Here is a 20,015-nt window from a genome sequence, read left to right on the forward strand (position 1 = left end):
CCGCTTAACACACATTTCACAGTTTTGTTCCTTTCTCCCAGATAATTTTTATTTATCTGAAATAAATCCTTTTTACTTTTAGTACAACTTCCTTTCAAATACATATTAAAACAAGGCCTTCAAATATCCATGTAACAAGAAAGCACCAAAAATTTTATTTGGGGGAATATGTGTTAACAAAATGTTGTATTTAATTATTTTGAAGCTTTGTGACATTGTTTCTCAAATTCCTAATAGATATTTTGTGAAATTTAAACTATATGTTTATGTGGATGGATGGATGGGTAGATGGATGGATAGGTAGATGGAATGATGGATGGATGGATGGATGGATGGATGGATGGATGGATGGATGGATGGATGGATGGATAGAAAGGGAGAGAGGGAGGGGAGCATTATATAAATAGACATTAGATATATCTGTTCTTATTTAAACGTGGTATAAATCATTTCTGTAGATATATCTATGTACATATCTATGTGTATACCTTTAGTTCTTTATAACTATACTACACATAAATATTGTATTATGATTGGTGTTACCTAAAAATATTAATAAGTTTTTACCTATGTTTACAGACTATTTATTTATAATGGAGAAATGCTTTTGATTTGTTATTCCTAGACAATGCTAGGATTATATTTCAACCAATGTAACAGTAATTCATAAGAATCATGGTACAACTTCTCTTAAATTATATCATAGGATGTGCAGTAAGTCAAAGGAGCCTGATTAGATTCATTTGGCAGTTGGCTGCCCACTGTATCTCCCCCATAGAGTGTCATGAGCACACTGTGTATTACTCTGAGGACTCCTGAAGTACAAAATCTTGTTTAATTTGTGTAAACAAACATTTTCGTATTGGGTTGCAGAACAACTTTTTCTCAAGTTATTTATAAGCATTTCAAGGATCAAAGTTCCATGGTATACCAAAAACACAATAAAATATTTATATATATAAAATTCCATTGTAAAAGTTTTAGAAATGGTACTTTAGAAGAAAATTGGGAGAAGTGAAATAATTCTAGAACTCCCTCTGTATATATTTTATAAACATAACATAGTAAGAATTCACAGAAAAAAATACTTCTATTTATGTAACAGAGGACACGCCGGCTCAGAGAACCAACAACATGTAGACCAGAAGTTATAGTTACTGTTGTTTTGTCCTTTAATGATAAGGAAAGATACCAGAATGCTGGTTCTATTACATATGCTACTGGGTATGTGTATATGTCCCTTGGTCAAAGAAGCGTGGACATGATATTCCCAAACAGATAAAATATGGGATCTACCATCCATGGATTAGTTACAGGTTTTGTGGATTTTTATATGATCCCTGGAATTTATTAAAGTTTTTGTCATTAATTTGAGAAGCTTGCATGATTATTTTGCTTTCTTTTTCTGCAAGATGATTCAAGGTTTTCTAAACTGGAGTCACATCTTAAATTGCTTTTCCCTCCTTGTTCCCTCTCAGTCTATGCATGCTTTCTCATTCTGAATAGAGTAAACCCCCAAAAACCAAACCCACTGCTGTCGAGTTGATTCCGACTCATAGCGACCCTATAGGACAGAGTAGAACTGCCCGATAGAGTTTCCAAGGAGCGCCTGGTGATTTTGAACTGCCGACCTCTTGGTTAGCAGCTGTAGCACTTAACCAGTATGCCACCAGGGTTTCCTCTGAACAGACTGGGGAAGGATAATAGGGTGTGAAGCTCTGGCCTATTTTGGTGATAATCATTCCTTTTATAACACAGAATTTTTTTGACCAACACCAAGACTGTTAAAATGTAATTCTTAGAAATAGTGTTTTGACACCACAAAGATATGTGTAGTGAACAGGTGTGTGTTAGGGGTTGCGCTTCACTATTTGCTTATATTTCACAGGAGAGGCAGTTACACAGACAGGTATATCAGATTCAGGGAGCGAGAAGCCAAATGATTCTTTTAAAACATACACAGCTTTCCATGGCAGTGGCTCATTCCTGTGGTCTCTCAGGGGCTCTACATTTTCAAAGCTTAGAGAAACCAAATCCCTGTTTGGAAAAGATTTTTATTTTTTTTCTTGCTGATGTCATTACTGTTGCTATGGTGAACAAGTGAATGTTGCGTGACACTGCTGGAAAAGTCAACACTGACGCTTTTCTGTACAGCAAATAGTCCACCTCATAGCTTGTTTTTTATTAGCGTAGGATGGCTAAAAAATGTCCACACTAATACTAAGAAGGAAATGTTCCTTTGCCCAGGCCATTTTGGTATATACAAGTTTCCTGAAGGTATACCTAACCAACTCCTTCCTATTAATAGTAAAAAAGAGAATGAAATAATACTCCCTGTGAACTGAGGAAGAAGAAAACATGGTTTGTCAACTCTTAGAGATTATTTATATTATTTGGATTCTTTTTTTTTTTCTTGGAAATGTCCATTTCACTGTTTTAAAATCTCTTTTTATCACTGAGTCATTCAGTTGTACAGCACTTGTCCATTCATATCCGAGCCCTTGGAAGAGATTAGTGCTGATTTCATTTTGTATCATTCCCGAGGCATTCTTTTCTCCCCAGCTGTAGGTGTCCGGTTGCCAAGTCAGATATCAGGGATACACTTAGGATGTTTTAGCATCAGCATACAATTCTAGGTTCATCTGACCATGAGGAAGGGGACAATTAACAAAAACAAGGCTCCAGACTCTCCTTGTTAAGTGAAAAAAAGCCATTTTTAAAGACTTGTGAGTAATATATGATATGTCTGTTGAAGTATTCTGAATTTTATTGTTATTAAGTAAATAATTTAGATTTTCCATGAGAAAAGTACTTTGCCCAATATATGAGTTTTAGCAAATGGAGAAGAACTAAGGAATAAAAGAATTTAGAAAAGAAAAGAAAATACCTCTTAGCTATTTAAAAATGCCCATCTCTGGTATTTGGTGGTATCCATGCTGCAGACTGGCACTCCATTATTAAATGGAAATATGCCTGTCTTTGGCGATGTGCTTTGAATGTTGAAATCTCTGGTGGGTTTTAATGGAAGCTGTAAAATAAATGCCCATTTCCACCTTTGAATTCACTGCTGATGTTTTTACTGGTTGCATTTTCTTGCATTAAGAACATGTTTTATGTGAATATGGCTGACACGTTGTGTCTCCTTTTTTTTTTCTTTTCTTTTTTTGCCTGCAGTGGCACATCTGCTGATGAAATGTGCAACTTATACGTTATGTATTACATGGAAGCCAGGCATGCAGTTTCATTTATGACCTGTACACAGAACGTAGTCCCAGACGTGTTCAGAACCATACCACCGGAGGCCAGTATTCCCGTTCCTGTGAAGGCTGATACGGTTATGATGCATGGCCATCACAAAGGTAAACCTGGTGTTTAATTTAAAGTAGCGTATCATTTTGTATTTCATATTTACTTATGTATTTTACTTGACTATGTGATTAATATTTCAAATCATCTGTATTCCTTTCTTCTCTCAAGCAATCCCATGTACACACATACTTTCATTCCCTTTTTCCTCTTTTTCATATCCTGTCTTCCCATTCTGGTCTACTCCCATTGAAACAGTGAACGAGAAAAATTTCTGTCAGTGATGAAAAGGATTAGTTTTGGGACCAACCCCATAAATGTAGACCTTTCTTCATTTAATTCATGTTTTCAGGTTTCTCCATCTCATTCTTCCCATAACTGGTAATGACCTATGCAGTTTATGAATTTATGCACCGTGTTCTAGAGAGTGTTACAATTGATAATGGAAATGGAATCATTTCCAGCCATACCTTAAATTATCTGTTTAACGGGCCTCTTCAAGCAAAGAACAATTCTTGATTTGTGAGTCATTTCTAGTCTTGGCCTTTTTGGTCTCACTCTCAAAATTGTTCTTTAACTTACCGTTCATCTACAAAATGGTCTTACTGACTGTCTTTCTTTAGTTTAAAGTTGCAAAACCCACCCCTTGTTTTATTGAATAAAATATGCTGGGACTTTGCTGATTTTTACAAGTCCAATCTTAAAATGCCAGAGAAGCCTCTTATTTCTTGCCAGTGGAGGTTTTATGAGAGAAGTTAGCATAGCAATCAGATCATTTATTAGGAATAATAAATAAATTTATAGAATGTGTCTTAAAATGTTCTTAAAATATCCTTAAATATTGCTAAGTTCAGTTAAAAAATAAATATCAGCTAAAAAATAAATATCAACAGTTCATGCATTTTTAAAAATTATATATGTATATTATATTTATATACATATATATTTATATGTATATATATATATTCCGGAGCCCTGGTGGTGCAGTGGTTAAGAGGTCCGCAGTTCAGATCCACCAGATGCTTCTTGGAAACCCTATGGGGGCATTTCTGCTCTGTTCTGTCAACTCGACGGCAATGAGCATATATATATTACTCAAAGGGCAGTTGACCTAGTTATTAAGTCCGAAGTCTGGTAATTGGTATGTGTGTGTGCATTAGAGTATTGTAGCATATAAATTCTTGAAACTGTTGTTTTTATGAAACACAAGATCCTGAATAATATTTTTACATTGATGGCATTTTTCCAGTAAGGTACTTAAAGTGTGCAACATATACTGCAAATTTATTCTCAGCTTCTTTGATCCTTTACAGAAACAGAGAACAAAGATAAGCCTTCTTTGCTACAGCAACCAAAACGGGAAGAGGAGGAAGTATTAGACCAGGGTATGTACGCAATTTCTGTAACTAGGCCTATAAAATTATTCATTTTCCAAACAGGCAACCAAGTCGTAAAGTTATTGAGATATTTTAGGTCTGTCTTTATCAGTTCCCAACACTGAATTGCTATAGTCTTATATAATGCATAATTCATAAGGAAATGGTCAATTATTGTACTTCGTCCTTGAAAGTAAAATTCATTAGTGTAAAATAATTCCTTTAGATTTTTTTAGTTCCTTTAATGTTGTAATTTTTATGTACAAAAAAGTATAAATACAATCGTTAGAAACTTTCAGTGGTTTTTGAAATCTAATGACCTTTACCATTTAATTTTTTTATGTTTGTATGGTTTGTTCATTAACTATATTTGAAGTTCAAGAAAAAAGAAATTAAGAATTAAACCTCCGTAAGTCATTCTTCTCTGTCTTCAGCAAGGTAGGAGGGATTATTGTCCTGTGCATTTGTGGGTTTATATTAAGCTGCCATCTGATGAATTAAGAAAGCATCATTCTTACTCTGTTCTATTTATTTGAAGTGGTAATGTTTGATGCTTATATTTCATATATTGCATGTACTAGTACTGAAAAATTACTCTCCTGAATCTTGGTTTCTTGCCTGTTGTTTGGAAGATGGTACTTTGTGTTAGGTGTTTGGGTATGTGATCTTATTAAATCCTTTTTCACTTAGATGTGATACATTTTAAACCATTTTAATGTTAATGCAGATACATTTCTACTGACCGTATAAAGTATACAGGAAATAGGCAGGACATTTCTGTTAGAAACATATAGAAGTTTCAGATTCTTTGGACATTGTAAACTGCTATTGGGATTCTCCAGTATATCTCGTATTAGGTTAGGTCAAAGATGCCACTCTTGCACTAATAGTTTTTTGCAAAATTAAAGAATTCACACTTTCAAAAGAGGAAAAATGCACTCTGAGAGAAGAATAAGGTAAACTGTAAAGACTTTTAAATTATAGGGTATGTTCTTAATGTCTCATTCTAACAAAATGTCCTTTAAAAAATACAACCCAGCTCAAAGTTGTTTTTATTTTTGTGTTCGGTCAAAACCAGGATGATGATTTACACTAGTTGGTTATTGAATGTGACTTAATAGAGCTTATTTATCAATCCTGTGTATAGATTGGAAACCCTAGTGGCATAGTGGTTAAGTGCTACGGCTGCTAACCAAACAGGTGGCAGTTCAAATCCACCAGGCGCTCCTTGGAAACTCTATGGGGCAGTTCTACTCTGTCCTATAGGGTTGCTATGAGTTGGAATTGACTCAGCAGCACTGGGTTTGGTTTTTTGGTTTGGTGTATAGATTTGTAAGGAGTAGCACCCTAAATCACAGTATTAACAGTGTTTAATTGTACTGAAATTTCATCAGACATGAAATAAAAATTTTTGACATTGAATTTACTGTTTGGCGTGTATGTCTTTGAAATAATTTGACTCATCTTAGGATACATTTCCAAATACCAATATATATATATAATACAGTATGAAATGAGACCACTATTTAGTAGATGCATCTTGTAAAACCGTATGTTTCTATGGAAACTGAGGCTAGACTATGTTTTTCTTTTGAAGTTAGTCGAGTTTATCAAGGGAGACATTGAAACCTCTGAAAGAAGGAAACCCAGAGGTTTTGTTATTGATACTACAAAGCAACTGTAATGTTTAATCTGTTCTTTCCAAATAGTAGGATTTAGAGGGTGTTACATATGGATACAAATCAAATTATTTAAAATAGTTCATGTTTTGCCATTCATTTACACTTTCTTTTTTTAATAACATATACATTCAGAAGTTTAAATATACCCAAACCCTTATTGGTGCCAAAAAGAATGCTATAGAGACATACAAGAAATTATTTTTCTGTAGTTTTTGGTTTCCTATACTTATGAATGAAAATAGAGTGATTTAACTTGGGAAAGAAACAAAGCATTATTCAGACTCAATTTTCATTTGCAGAAAACAGGCTGTGATATTCATATGTTGAAATTAATGGTTCCATCCAAATACCACCTCCTAGATTATGTGGAGGACCAAAAGCATAGCCTATGTATTATCCTACTGGTCTCTGAGGACCACTGACCTAGAATTTAAGGAGAAATACAGAAATATACCAAGTACCTATTTGTACATATAATTCATTTGATTTACAGATGGTCTCAGTCTATCTCCTTGTAATACATAGGCCACATCTACTCATTACTGAGTGCTTTTTCATATAGATATTTGTTTGCACAAACATCTATTTGTAGATCTTCCCTGAGGAGTCAAGTCGACCAAGTAGCTAATAGGAAGGCTCTAATTATTCATATCAATTATGTTATATATGCTGATTTTTAAAGCAAGCCCTAAAACTTAACTCTTCACCTTATTGTGGCTTTCTGGCCAAGACAATTTATGTTCAAGTACTTCTGTTTATATTGATTCTTTTAATATTTTCTCTCCCCAATAAATTAAAGTTCTTATATCACCTCAGTTGAGCTAGCCACAAGTTTTAATGGACACCATCTATGTTGGTCACACAGAAGATGCCAAATCCCCACAGGAAACAGACAGTTGTAGAACAGGAAGGAAAGATAAAGCATCACAGTACAGGTACACAGAGGCAAACACTATGCCAGTTAGTGGCTGAATGATACAGATAGTTCTATCTGGATAATACAAACACTGATTTCTTTTTTCACTTTCTTAGTACATTAGAAAATAGGAAGATTAAGGTCAAGGCTTATTTTTGGAAAGAAGGGACTACCTTTATTAAGTTAGTTTGAAAAAAAGAGAGACAGACAGACAAACAGAGACAATTCTCTTATCCCATAGGCTGAATAAAAAGAAACATAGCTTTACCACAGATGGTCAAGAAGTGGTGGTATCTCCAACATGGAGAAAAAAAAATCAAAGCAAACCAATGATATTTTAAACATGGGTTTAACATGGATTTATCTAATCCTCTGTTTCTCAGAGTAAATATTTCCTTTGAAATACCACTAAAATCTCTAGCTATATTTTTTTTTGTCAGAATGTTAATCTTGATTGGAAATTAACTAGAGTTCAAAGGAGCCCTCTGAGTTGTTTGAATCAACGTAGTGTTGTCCCAGCCTCTGCTTACAAACATGCTAACCTACCATGTTATCTTTATCTACATCTGCTGTCTCTATTACAGAGTTTGCAATAAGGTAAATCTTAGACGTATGTGTAATATTTTAACAGTATTTGGATCATAATGTGTGTACAGTTTTGTGTCCTCTATTTTAAACATTATGTCTTGAATGTTTCCTTCAACTAAAAAAATTAATGGAAAGCATGATTTTTAATGGCTGCATAAAAGCCAAAACCAAACCCATTGTTGTTGAGTTGATTCTGACTTCTAGTGACTCTATAGGACAGAGTAGAATTGCCCCATAGGGTTTCCGGGGAGCAGCTGGTGGATTCGAACTGCTGACCTTTTGGTTAGCAGCCAAACACATAATATGTGTATATTATTTTCTGTACTGCTTTGGAAATGGCCTATCTGTATATAGGTGAACCTACCTGTGAATGAGTTGGTTATGTCTGCCTGCATGCAGAAAAACACTAATGGATATTTAAACAAAGTACATTGAAGAATTACCTATATATATAATAAGTATAATAAACTAAATAATAAAATCCAATTAGACAGTGATTCTTAGTGGTAGAAATGAATTCTAGGAGACAGTATGGAATGAGGAGGGTAGTGTTGGGGTTTTCTAGAGCAGACACACACACACACATCCTTCACTTATATATTATGGTAGGCAATGTTAAAAATAATCAAAACTCAAAGAAATGAAAACATCAGCTTTTTCTGAACAGTTATTCTGTATGCATATAGGGAGACCATTCTGATTCCCCAAAAATAAACAAATGACTTGAAGTACACCAGTTACAATAAAGCTTATAAAGAGAAGGGAGAAGAATAGAAGATCAACCGTTGATTAAACTTAACATAATTGATTGAACCCTGTCGTCCCCCTTTTACTGAAATCAACTGATATCAGGTCATTAGGTGACCTCTCTGGCCCTCTACCCACCTGCAGCCATGATACCTTTAGAACTTGAAATTTAAGTAAGCCTGGCTTTGAACAGGAAAGAAAAGATTAGCAATTTTGGATGGAAGAAAAGCTGCTGGCGGGATTAACTTTGGGTCAGGAATTATTTTACAATTAATATTTGGTTTAGTGGGAAGAAAAACCTTAAAATTAAATTTTTCTCTTTGACACACTTTACAAAAACTAAAACATGTTTTAAAAGTTCTCATTATGTCTTACACATTATGGTTTCTTTTATATGTTTCTTATACTAAATGTACAAACTGAGCTTTCTGTCAGCATTGTTTAATCAAGGAATATGGGCTAAAACAAGAAACTTAGCAACTATACTCTAGCAAGAATTTACACAACTACATCTACCAAAAAAAAAAAAAACCCAAACCCGTTGCCATGGAGTCAGTTCCAACTCATAGTGACCCTATAGGACAGAATAGAACTGCCCCCTAGAGTTTCCAAGGAGCACCTGGTGGATTTGAACTGCCAACCTTTTGGTTAGCAGCTGAGCTTATAACCACCATGCCACCAGGGTTTCCAGTTCTGAATTGTAGTGTTTTCCTCCTTTAAAAGTCAAAGTATATGTATAGCGTTGAAGTTTATGTTAATTATGTTTGGAAGATTCAATATATTTTAAAAAAATCTAGGCAGAATTCAAAGTGAAAATTGACAATACCAGTGTGTCCTTGTTATCGTACATTATGCTCTGGACACAGCATTTCTTTTTTTACAGAAAGAGCCTTTAACATGTTTTATTCAGTTAGCTCCAGACTCTTCTCATTGTAGTCTTTGTGCCCTCATATAATCAATCTTTCTACTCAAAGGTCAGCATGAGCTACTATATTCCCAGGACAGGGAGAATATGATAAAAATACAATTCGTACAGGGAAAACATTCCATGACCCCTGATAAATAAAGGTCTTCAGACACCTTCTGTGAAACAGAATAATTTCACAGTGGTTTTATGCTAACAAAAATGAATTACCATTGGCATGTTTTATCAAATAAGCAGAATCAAGGAAAAAGGTTGCATGTTAAAAAGACAATAGTCTACTGTAAAAACTCGTTATAGTAACAGTTTATAAGCCATTAATGGAAGAATGGAACAAGGCTGAATATAGCTAAAATTTACATTTCTTTGCCATGTTCAGAATAGGACATTTCCTTGACGCTCTAATAAAATATAAATGATTTTATTAGCATCTCCTTGGCTAATTCCAAGCATTCTCAATGTCATTTTGCTCTTTTAAAGAAGATAGAATTCTTGTTTATACGCCCATTCACTAAAAATCTATTGGTTTGTTATGATTTATGAGCAGCACACCAGTCTTTATTTATTGAACTCATCTATCAAAAATAATTCTAAATACCCCCCAAGGCTCTGGGAGGCTGACTAGACAGTTGCTTTGAATTGGTTTCCTTAGAATAGACAGAGGTGAATGATCATTTATCACACAGTTGGGCTTTCAGATATAGATCTGTGTGCATGGTAGTTGCAAAAGCCATCATCTCCTGGTTTCTCCTTTTTTTTTTTTTTTTATATTTGTCTAATTTGCTTAAAAAAGAAAAAAGCAAAGCCTGCTTCCAAATGTTTTCCAGTCAGGAGTCTTATAAAGGAAAAAAGGTAATAAAGTTGACTTCCTGTTTGATCCTTGAGCTGGTCATCATGTTCATGTGTTTTACTTCTCTGAGGTTAACAGGATTAATGTTCTAGGTTAGTAGTAAGTAAACAGTCAATAAACCAAATTGACTTTTACCAGAAGGGAAAGTCAATTACTACTGAGTCATAAAACAAAATATTAATATATAAAAAGGAATGCTTTTATTTTTCTATTTCTCATATCCCTCACATTAATCAGTTGCATTGCTAGTTCGTAATCTCGCTAGATTGGTTACTTGGCATATTTTATCAGTAGTTAAACTGCTGATGGACATCCTGTTTGCTTCCCATGTACCATGGAAATCACATAGCAATAAGCAATAACTGGAGCTCTTTGTTTTACCAAGGTAATGAAATACTAGTGATTTGTGTGGGAAACGAGAATTTATATTCTGAAGTGTGTTACCAAGAAGTTCTTGATCATTTTAAAAATAAAATTACCTACCTCAATTAAGGTTTTACACCTAAACATATAGGTAATTATTTTCGAATCCAATAATCTTGAAGCGTTTTATTTAATTAAAAAATTAAAAACCTCATAGGGCAATTTTTCAATGTATGTTTCCATCCATTTTAGTTCATTGCCACCATATTCCTGAAAGTCAATCAGAGAAATATCCACGCTGAGACATTTCTGAAAGTAAATCAGAGAAATTTCCAACCTGAGGGTAAGAAATAGTGAGTCGTCTTTGCTAGACAGAAAATTGCCCACTTGAGCTATAAGGTAGCTAATGAGAGAACACAACTTTCAAACTTGGATTTTAATTTGTAGTGTTTTAGGTTCTTGTGTATTGTGCTGCTTTCCTTTTCCCAACGCATTAGCTGCTACTACAGCTGCATTTTCTAAATACCAAACCCAAATACCAAACTCTGCCAAATTACTGAGTACAGAGAGCATTTCTGCATTTCATAAGAATCAAAGTTTAAGGAGGAGATAGGAAGAAATGGGAACTCCTGCATGCTAAAATCATCATGGAATTTTTTTTTTTTTTAATTCCTACTGATGCAGGCACAAGGGGTAACATTTTAACCAAACTTACTTACTCCAGAATCATTTATTGAGTGTAGGCTGTGTGATAGCATTATACTAGTCACTGGGAATATGACAGGGTACGAAATGAGAGGTTTTTATTTTTATATATAAAATCTTGCCACTTGTCCCTTCCATAGACAATTTAAGTGTACAAAAAAACATTTTTAGAACATCTTATGGAATTTGATCATACATGCCAGTGGTAAGTAAGAACTATTGAGGAGAACAAAAAATTCTACTTTTTCACACCAAAGAAAACGTGTCATCATTCTTTAACCCAGCTTTGTGCATATCACTATGGTATTTATGAATTGACTGGGTATGAGCTTCTTGGGTTATAATATGGAGCAGACAGGCCAGGATGGGACAGAGAGGAACTTGTTCATATTCTCTCGCTGAGCACCTGAGCTCAGAAGACAGTTACTTTAAAAAGAAGAAAAACTGAGTATTGTAAAATTGACATGTCTGAGGTGAATTCACAGGAAATAATTTATTGGCCAGTACAGTAAAAAGAGGGGAACTTGGATCCAGTATAATGATCAGTTGAGAAGGTAGGTCTCTTGGTCAGGCTGTCTTTTTAGAATCCCAGTTCAACTTCATACCAGCTGTGTGACCATGGGGTTGGTACTATACTTTGTTTCCTCATCTGTAAAATGAGAATAATAATACCTATCACATAGATATTAAATGTGTTAAATTTTATAAATCACTCAGCAGAGTGACTGGGTCATGCTAATCTCTCAGAAACATTCACTGCTATTCTTTATTATTATTTGTAGTTTTAATAAACTACTTATATATAACTTATAATATGTTATCTCTGTGAACAATAGGTAAGTTAACCATACATCCTAGTTTTTCCAGGACTGTCCCTGTTTATGCTTACTGTAATTATTAGTAACACCCCTTTCTTTCTCAAAGTGTCCCAGGTTGGGAAATAAATTATATGGTCACCTTAGCAGTGGGCCACAGAATAGAATGAAGAACACTACCCAGAAATACATAGGTTGACAGAGCTGAGGAAGAGGTAGCTATGGGATATAATCCAGGAGTGTCCAAGGTTTTTTTTTTTAACAAGGCAGTTCCTTACAGTTTTTTTCAGTTGCCATCAAGTCGACTCTGCCACATGGAGACCCATGTGTGTCAGAGTAGAACTGTGTTCCACAGGGTTTTCAATGGCTGACATTTCAGAAGTAGATCGCCAGGCCTTTCTTCTGAGACTCGAATCACCAACCTTTTGGTTAGCAGCTGAGCACATGAACAGTTTGCAATACCCAGGGACTCCTTTCAGTTAGAGCAGCTTTGTTACCACCTAGACAGATTTCAACGTTCAAGGTGGGAACAGTGTCTTTTCCAAGGGAAAAGGTAAGGAATCTCTCAGCATGCCAATCAGGATGATAAGAACCCCAGATGAGGAGTGGTGATAGGAAAAAGAGGATGTTGACAAGTCAGTACAGGTTGGACTTGGTGACTCACTGATGTATAAGGTGAGAGAGGGACGAATTTGGTTTTCTGGATCGATTTACCCAAAATTCAGTGTCATCACTGAGAGAGATACTTTAAGAAGATATAAAGTATAAGGAGAAGATTAAGAGCTAGATTTTAGACAGGTTGAATTCAAAATGCCTGTGAGACACATCCAAGTGGAAATTCCCAGGAGGCAGTTCTCTATACCAGTTTGGTGCTAGGGGGACCTCCAGGTTTGGGAGTCATTTGCCTGGAGATAGTGGTTTAAGCCTTGTAAGCAGCTGAGATTGCTTGGCAGGAAGAGGTCTTAGCCAGGGAGGAAAAGGATAGACCTCAGGAAACACCAGCATTTTTATGAATTGGGCAGAAGAAGAGGAAGCAAAGATGGAGAAGATCTGGAGATAGAAGGAAAGAGTTCCTGAAAGGGACTTCCAACAGTGCTGACCAAGTAGGGGAAGGTGAAGAATCTACTGGTTTTACAGTTAGGAGCTCTTGAGCAACTGTACAGAAGTCATAATAGTGGTGAAGTAGAAAGTGAAAGCACATGCCTGATATCGGGGAAGGAAGAGGATGTGAGGAAGGATAATGCAGCAAGTATCCCTGTAGGTCCAATATCATAGCAACTAGCCACCTATGGCAAAAAAAGTTAGGTTCCTCAGTCACACTAGCTATATTACAAGTGTTCATAGCCATATGCTAGTGGCAGTCATGTTGGACAGTGCAGATACAGAATATTTCCACTTTCACAGAAATTTCTGGTGGACAGTGAAGGTGAAAGATGGAAAAGCCCGAAAGGAATGGAATATCAGAGGAGGGTTTCTCCAACTCTCCACCACCACTCAAAATAAGCCCAAAGTGAATGTATTTATAGCCTGGGCGTTTCTGTCCAAGCCAGAAAAGAAAGCAGGTAAGAAAGGCTCTAGGGGGCACTGAAAGTACTAGTGGTAGGCACAACACTAGAGTAAGGACAGTTCTTCTTTGAAACATAGAGTAAAAACGATGAAAGTGTGGATACAGCCTTCTTTGGCAAAGCCAGGAATCAAATAATCAAATAGCAACCATAATAACTTTTTGAGAAAACAACCAAAAAAATCAATCCTGTCAATTGTGACTCATAGTGAATCTATAGGACAGAGTAGAACTGTCCCATGAGGTTCAAAGGCTGTGAGCTTTACAGAAGCAAACTGTCACATCTTTTTCTCACGGAGTGGCTGGTGAGTACAAACCACTGGCCTTTTGGTTAGCAGCTGGGCACTTAACCACTGCACCACCAAGGTTCCTTGTTGAGAAAATAAAGGGCTGTAAATTTCAAGGGGGCTTCTGAGGGCAGTGGCAGTTTCCATTATGAAAAGTTCCAGTATTTGATTAGAGTTTGTCTTTTCAGTTAGTAATTATAATAGCTATCATTAGCGGTACCTATTTTATGATGTAAGGAGTCCTGGTGGCACGGTGGTTAGGAGCTACAGCTGGTAATCAAAAGGTCGGCAGTTAGAAGCTCTACCAACCGCTCCTTGGAAACCCTATGGGCAGTTCTCCTCTGCCCTATAGGCTCGCTTTGAGTCGGTATCTACTCAGTGGCAATGAGTTTGGTTTTTTTTTTCATCTTCTTCAAAAGGAGTCCTGGTGGCGCAGCGCGTAATTCCTTGGCTGCTAACCAGAAGGTCAGCAGTTCAAATCCACCAGCTGCTCCTCGAGAGGGAGATGTGGCAATCTGCTTCCATAAAGATTACAGCTTTGAAAACCCCATGGGGCAGCTCTACCCTGTCCTGTATGGTTGCTATGAGTCGGAATCGACTCAATGGCAACTGGTTTAGTTTTTTTTTCTTTTTTTCTTTTTATCTTCTTCAAATCCACAAAATAATTCAGAAAGGTAGTTGTCATTATCTTTAAAATGTTAAATAACTTGCTTAAAGGCACAAAATAGCTACTATCAAGGCTGGATTCAAACACTAGTGTGACATGCAGACAAAAAATGAGGCAATTACAATGCATGATAAATACAATGCAATAAAGGAGGTCATAGGGAAAGACCAGAGTGTTGTAGGAGCATATAGCCATAAACTTGAATTTCAGAGAAGGCTTCTGGATGTGACACCTAAAAAAAAACCTGAAGGCTGAGGAGCTAGTCAGTTACTAGGAAGAGAGAGGGTCCCAGGCAGAGGAAACATCTCCTTAGAGATGACATTCGAAGGCATGAAAGTCCAATATGGCTGGAGCATAAACTGAAAAGAAAGAAGGGAGATGAGACTGGGGCAGGGACAACCCAATCTCCATTTATATTCTACTTCCTCCGTTAAACTCAAAGTTAGATATATTTCCTAATAAAGATCTTAATATGACTCAGAAAAAATGATTAACATTTCAGGATTTATATACCCAGTACACCAGAAGAGAAAAAGCCTTTCAGGCTTGCGAACTAGGATGTATGAGATAGCCATCTAGTGGTCTTGTTCCCATGTAATGAGATCTGTTGAGATGCAACTCTGAATCTGGGTTCTTACAAGCCCGGTGCAACCTAACTGCGTTCAAGCCTATCGCATGAGTTTTAAAAGCGTTTGCTCAATGATAATTTCAAAGGTACCAGAGTACCCTGCATTTGATATTTTATCATAGCTTTTAGATTTTTCACTGAAAACCTGAAAGATTATGCATATAGTTCTGTGCCTGTGTTCTCGAAAGATAGAGCTTTTTGGTTTTTGATGACATTGATTCAGGTTTGAGAATCTGCCCCTGAAATAGTTGTGAATTTTATTCTTTATATAAAATGTTTCATTGCACAACAGCATATTAAACTATATTTAGCCCATGTCTGGGACAGGAGAGTTTAGCAGTAATGGATTGATTGCTCTTCCGTGAGGCAGAATGCCACTGTGCCTAACGCATTTGGTTGAGTTGTGATTTGCTTTGTTCATTTTGCTGAGTTTGGCCCTATTCCTTGGTAATTATTTTCTGATTGAAGACCTCACCTGGGATAGGCTGCTTGTGCTGGCAGGAATTGGAAACCTACTTTGAGTCATTACACCAAGACTGTTTGTAAACAAGACAGGATTTCAGCATCATTTTGGAAAGATTTTCTGTCCCCTTGCACCGTTTTCTTAACAGTGTATTCTTTAGTGGAATGTATCATGGCTAAACCAGTTATCATTTTTATGTCCTAATGGTCGTGAAAAATGATTTTATAAATGTTATCTGATAATACTGCAAATGTAATTAAAGTTTAAGCAATAGGACTCCATAGTCATAAGTAATTTCTTCATTAGCAGCATTTAGAATACGATGAGGAAAAGGAAGAGCTGTGGATTGATTGCCTTTGGGTTTGGCTTAAGAAAGCAGGTTTGTGTGTGTGAGTATATGTATGCACACAGTTAATATATTTTTAATGGGTTTGAAGCCATAGATGTAAGTGATAAGGACAAAAGTGCTTCATGAACTTTCTGGAGTCATATTTTGTATTTGTCATAGTATAAGTAATTTGTTTTCATAGAATTGGATTATTATATCTAAATTTACTCCTTAGTACAGGAAGGCATGAAATACATTTTAATGATGGATCATCCCGGTAATATTAGTTTGTTAAAACCTTCTCTTTTGTTTGAAACTGATTTAAAAATGCTATTTTCTCACAAAATAATTTTTCTGGGATGTGTTCATTTCTTGTTTTAAAAAGGAACAACTGGAGGTATTTAAAGTAGCACTGCTAACAATATAATAATAATAAAAGTTTGATTTCCCACTGGGCATGCGAATGCGTATCTGTTAGACTTCTTGTGTTTTAGTGCACCTGCTGAAAAATATATATTTAATCTCTTGCAGATTACACTTTAAATGCTTTTCAAAGACAAGTTGGAAGGGTTTGCCTGTGAAGATAGCTGTTACCTGAAGTAGCTGTTGATAATATTTTATTTTAGAAACCTTACAAACTCTGACTTCCAAATCCGCTCAGCTACACTGTGGGAGCCATTTATTGAAACTTGGTGTGCAACCACACATGCATTATTATGTCTTGTTAATATGTTCATAGAGGTTATGTAGTGTTCTGGGCTCCTGAAATAACAGAAAGAAGTAGGTCGTATATAAAATGAAACGTGAAGGCATAGAACTCCTTTATTGTTCTAGAAAATCATCTCTTTTGGGAATATCCTCCTCATTCACTTATTTATGAAGAATCAGGAGATGTTATTTGTAAGGCACAGCATTGTGTAAACCTTGCTATTTTACCAACCCATGCTCCTTTATCTCTTCTCTTGTTTTCACAGGTGATTTCTATTCACTTCTTTCCAAGCTGCTAGGAGAAAGGGAAGATGTTGTTCATGTGCATAAATATAACCCTACAGAAAAGGCAGAATCAGAGTCAGACCTGGTAGCCGAGATTGCAAACGTAGTCCAAAAGAAGGACCTGGGTCGATCTGATGCCAGAGAGGGTGCAGAACATGAGGAGAGGGGCAATACTATTCTTGTCAGAGACAGAATCCACAAATTCCACAGACTAGAATCTACTCTGAGTCCAGCAGAGAACAGAGTTATCTCATTACAGCAACCCCTACCTGGTGAAGGCACCTGGGAACCAGAACACACAGGAGGTGCGTTTAGGGCTTCTTTTATGGAATAAAATGCTGAGGGCTACAATCCACATTAGCAAAACCTGAAGGGAATAAAAATTAACGAATGAAAAAAATATTATCAATAAAAAGCACTCGGGAAAAAATGTCACTCAGATTTGGGTTATTTATCAGATACCATCTTTCTTTTATGAGTTTTTTCTTTTTATTTTGGTCCAATACTACATAAATTTAGTTTCTGATCAGTCAGTGAGACAGAACTACAAGGACCAAATATGTTTGGATCATTTCTGGGAGGAAGGCGTATGAAATTCAGGGTAACAAATACTTACCAAATCAACACTTTTCCATTTTGCTAAGTGTAAAGAAATTGATAATTCAAAACCTGATATGTGAAGTCCCAGTGTATGAAATGTTTATTCACTGCCTTAGCTTAAGGATTAAATTTCTCTCAAAGGAATCTTACACGCTCAAAATTCTCATCAAATTGACTTGTAAAACATAACCATTTTTATGACTTTGGTTTCTTTAGTTCCATTATCAATTACTATCTTAATTGGAAAGTTGAGTAGTTATTTCTGACAGGACCTCCATCAAGTTAATAACTATCAGATTTATCTGTATTTCTAACTAGGATTGGCTTTCATAATTAGAGAGCAATACCTTATTCCCTTCAGGTTCTGTGCCAGCAAGCTATGGATGCTTCATTTTTGTCTTTGATTGTGTTATGGCCTCTGTGATATTGATTGTGTTTCATGTTACTTGCTAATGTGGAGAGCCAGATAAGGCAGCATGTGGAGATAATCTCAAAAAAAGTAACGAATATGCGTGCATGGCAGCTGTCCATGCGTGGGCTGGAATGGCACAGGCTGCCAGCTTGATGTTTTCAAATACAGTTTTGCAGGGAACCATAAATTATTCAACACCCAGCTGATTTTTATTTATAATTGAAAAAAATTAGCATGCAGTGCCTTTGCTCACACGGAAGGTTCAAGCATTGTCTTTTGGAAATTGCCTAATGGTCTCTATAAGACGTAAAATAGAACCTAGATGTTTAACTACTTCATATTTAAATAAGATCAGCCCTGCCTGCTCTTACCTATTCTAAATTGATCAAATAAGACAGCTTCTCAAGAGGTGGTCCTTACAATCCTTTGCATCAGAATCACCTAAGGTGCTTATGAAATACCTAGACTCTTGAATCCTACCCCAGAACAACTGAATTGGCATCTCTGGGTAAGGTGCCTAGAAATCCGCAGTTTACTACGTTCTCTATCCTTTGTAAACACACTGGAGTGTCTGTTGGAACCTTTCTACTAAGGACAGTGAATTGTAAAACGGTCTCTGGTTAGAATGGAGTTCTGTCTTGAAGAACAGCAGTGAAATGTTAAAGTTGCAGCATGCTTTATCCCCATGACTTGTGTTTCTCATCCTTGGCTATGAAAATGTACTGTAGTCATTTATAGGTATTGTAAGCGTCAATGTAAAATTCATAGTTAGATGTAAGGCATTATATTCTTTGGCACCTACGTAGTTTTTCTAAGAAGGAATTGCTTAAAATACCTGGAATACATTTTCTTGCCAAATTTCCTAGTTTACAGAGTGGTCAAAATGGTAGGGCTCAGGAGAAATATGTTACTCCACGATCTGTTTCAAGATGTTTCCTTTTATTTTAAATATGTGGATGAATGTCACTGAAGTGAATAGAACGATGAGTCATAGAAACATACCATGCAAATCCTAACTATAGAAGGGAAATGTGCATGTATTTCCTTTCCAAAATGATTTATTTTAATGTTATCTCACTACTCTGATTGGAAAACTTTTTAAAAATTAAATGTAAAATGGCAAAACTCATTTTTAGGTATGCTATTTCTAAAAAGCTTTTTTCTTCTCCATGTTTTTTCACTGCCTACCATACATGATATCCAACATACCATATATGGTATCTAACACAAAGTAATGTTGCTGTTCTTACATGTCTTCAAATCGGTTCCAACTCATAGCGACCTGAAGCTGTGTCGTTTGTTTGTGTAAGCCAGAGAAAGACATACTCTCAGGAAGATTTTATTTTGCAAAAAAGAAAGTAGAAAGTAGAATTTTGTAGCATATAATGTCCTAATAAAATAGTAATCTAACTTAAGTATATTCCTCAGGGAGTGGGTAGGGGGAATAAATTTGATGAATAACCTCGCATTGCTTCTCCTCTACCCTTGCTTTTCTCCACACAAAACTGAGAATGGGGCCCTAATGGTCTGCAGGAATTAACTCTCTCCCTAAGTGCCTAATTTGCCACCAGGAATTGTGTTAGTTGCAAAGAAGAAAGTAGCTTTTTATACGAGGTTATTATTGAAACAAAAAATGTAAGGAATTTTTTGTTGCTTAATAGCATAATCCATACTCATTTCAGATATCTTTAAGACCTTCTGGTCTTAATTATCAAATGAAGAAACTGAGGCCTAGAGATATTAAACCATTTTAATGAAGTCACAGATTATTATAAAAAGTGTTACGTGCCACTTGGAAAAAAA

The 20,015-nt window shown here is 35.8% G+C and overlaps 1 protein-coding gene across 15 annotated transcripts in view; it reads left to right on the forward strand.

Annotated features, from left to right (window-relative positions):
- The window catches only part of PAM (peptidylglycine alpha-amidating monooxygenase), a 338,792-nt gene that overhangs the window by 269,688 nt on the left and 49,089 nt on the right, over positions 1–20,015 (forward strand). For 9 of the 15 annotated variants that reach the window (XM_064274462.1, XM_064274460.1, XM_023547920.2 and 6 more), the window contains 3 exons: positions 3,175–3,359; positions 4,620–4,691; positions 17,182–17,505. In XM_064274462.1, the coding sequence (XP_064130532.1) occupies positions 3,175–3,359; positions 4,620–4,691; positions 17,182–17,505 (581 nt within the window). The remainder of the gene's footprint in view (positions 1–3,174; positions 3,360–4,619; positions 4,692–17,181; positions 17,506–20,015) is intronic. The other 6 variants (XM_064274508.1, XM_064274512.1, XM_064274520.1 and 3 more) reach the window with 1 other exon arrangement.

This window comes from Loxodonta africana, chromosome 2, assembly GCF_030014295.1.
Source record: "Loxodonta africana isolate mLoxAfr1 chromosome 2, mLoxAfr1.hap2, whole genome shotgun sequence".
In the NCBI taxonomy this organism is placed as follows: Eukaryota; Metazoa; Chordata; class Mammalia; order Proboscidea; family Elephantidae; genus Loxodonta; species Loxodonta africana.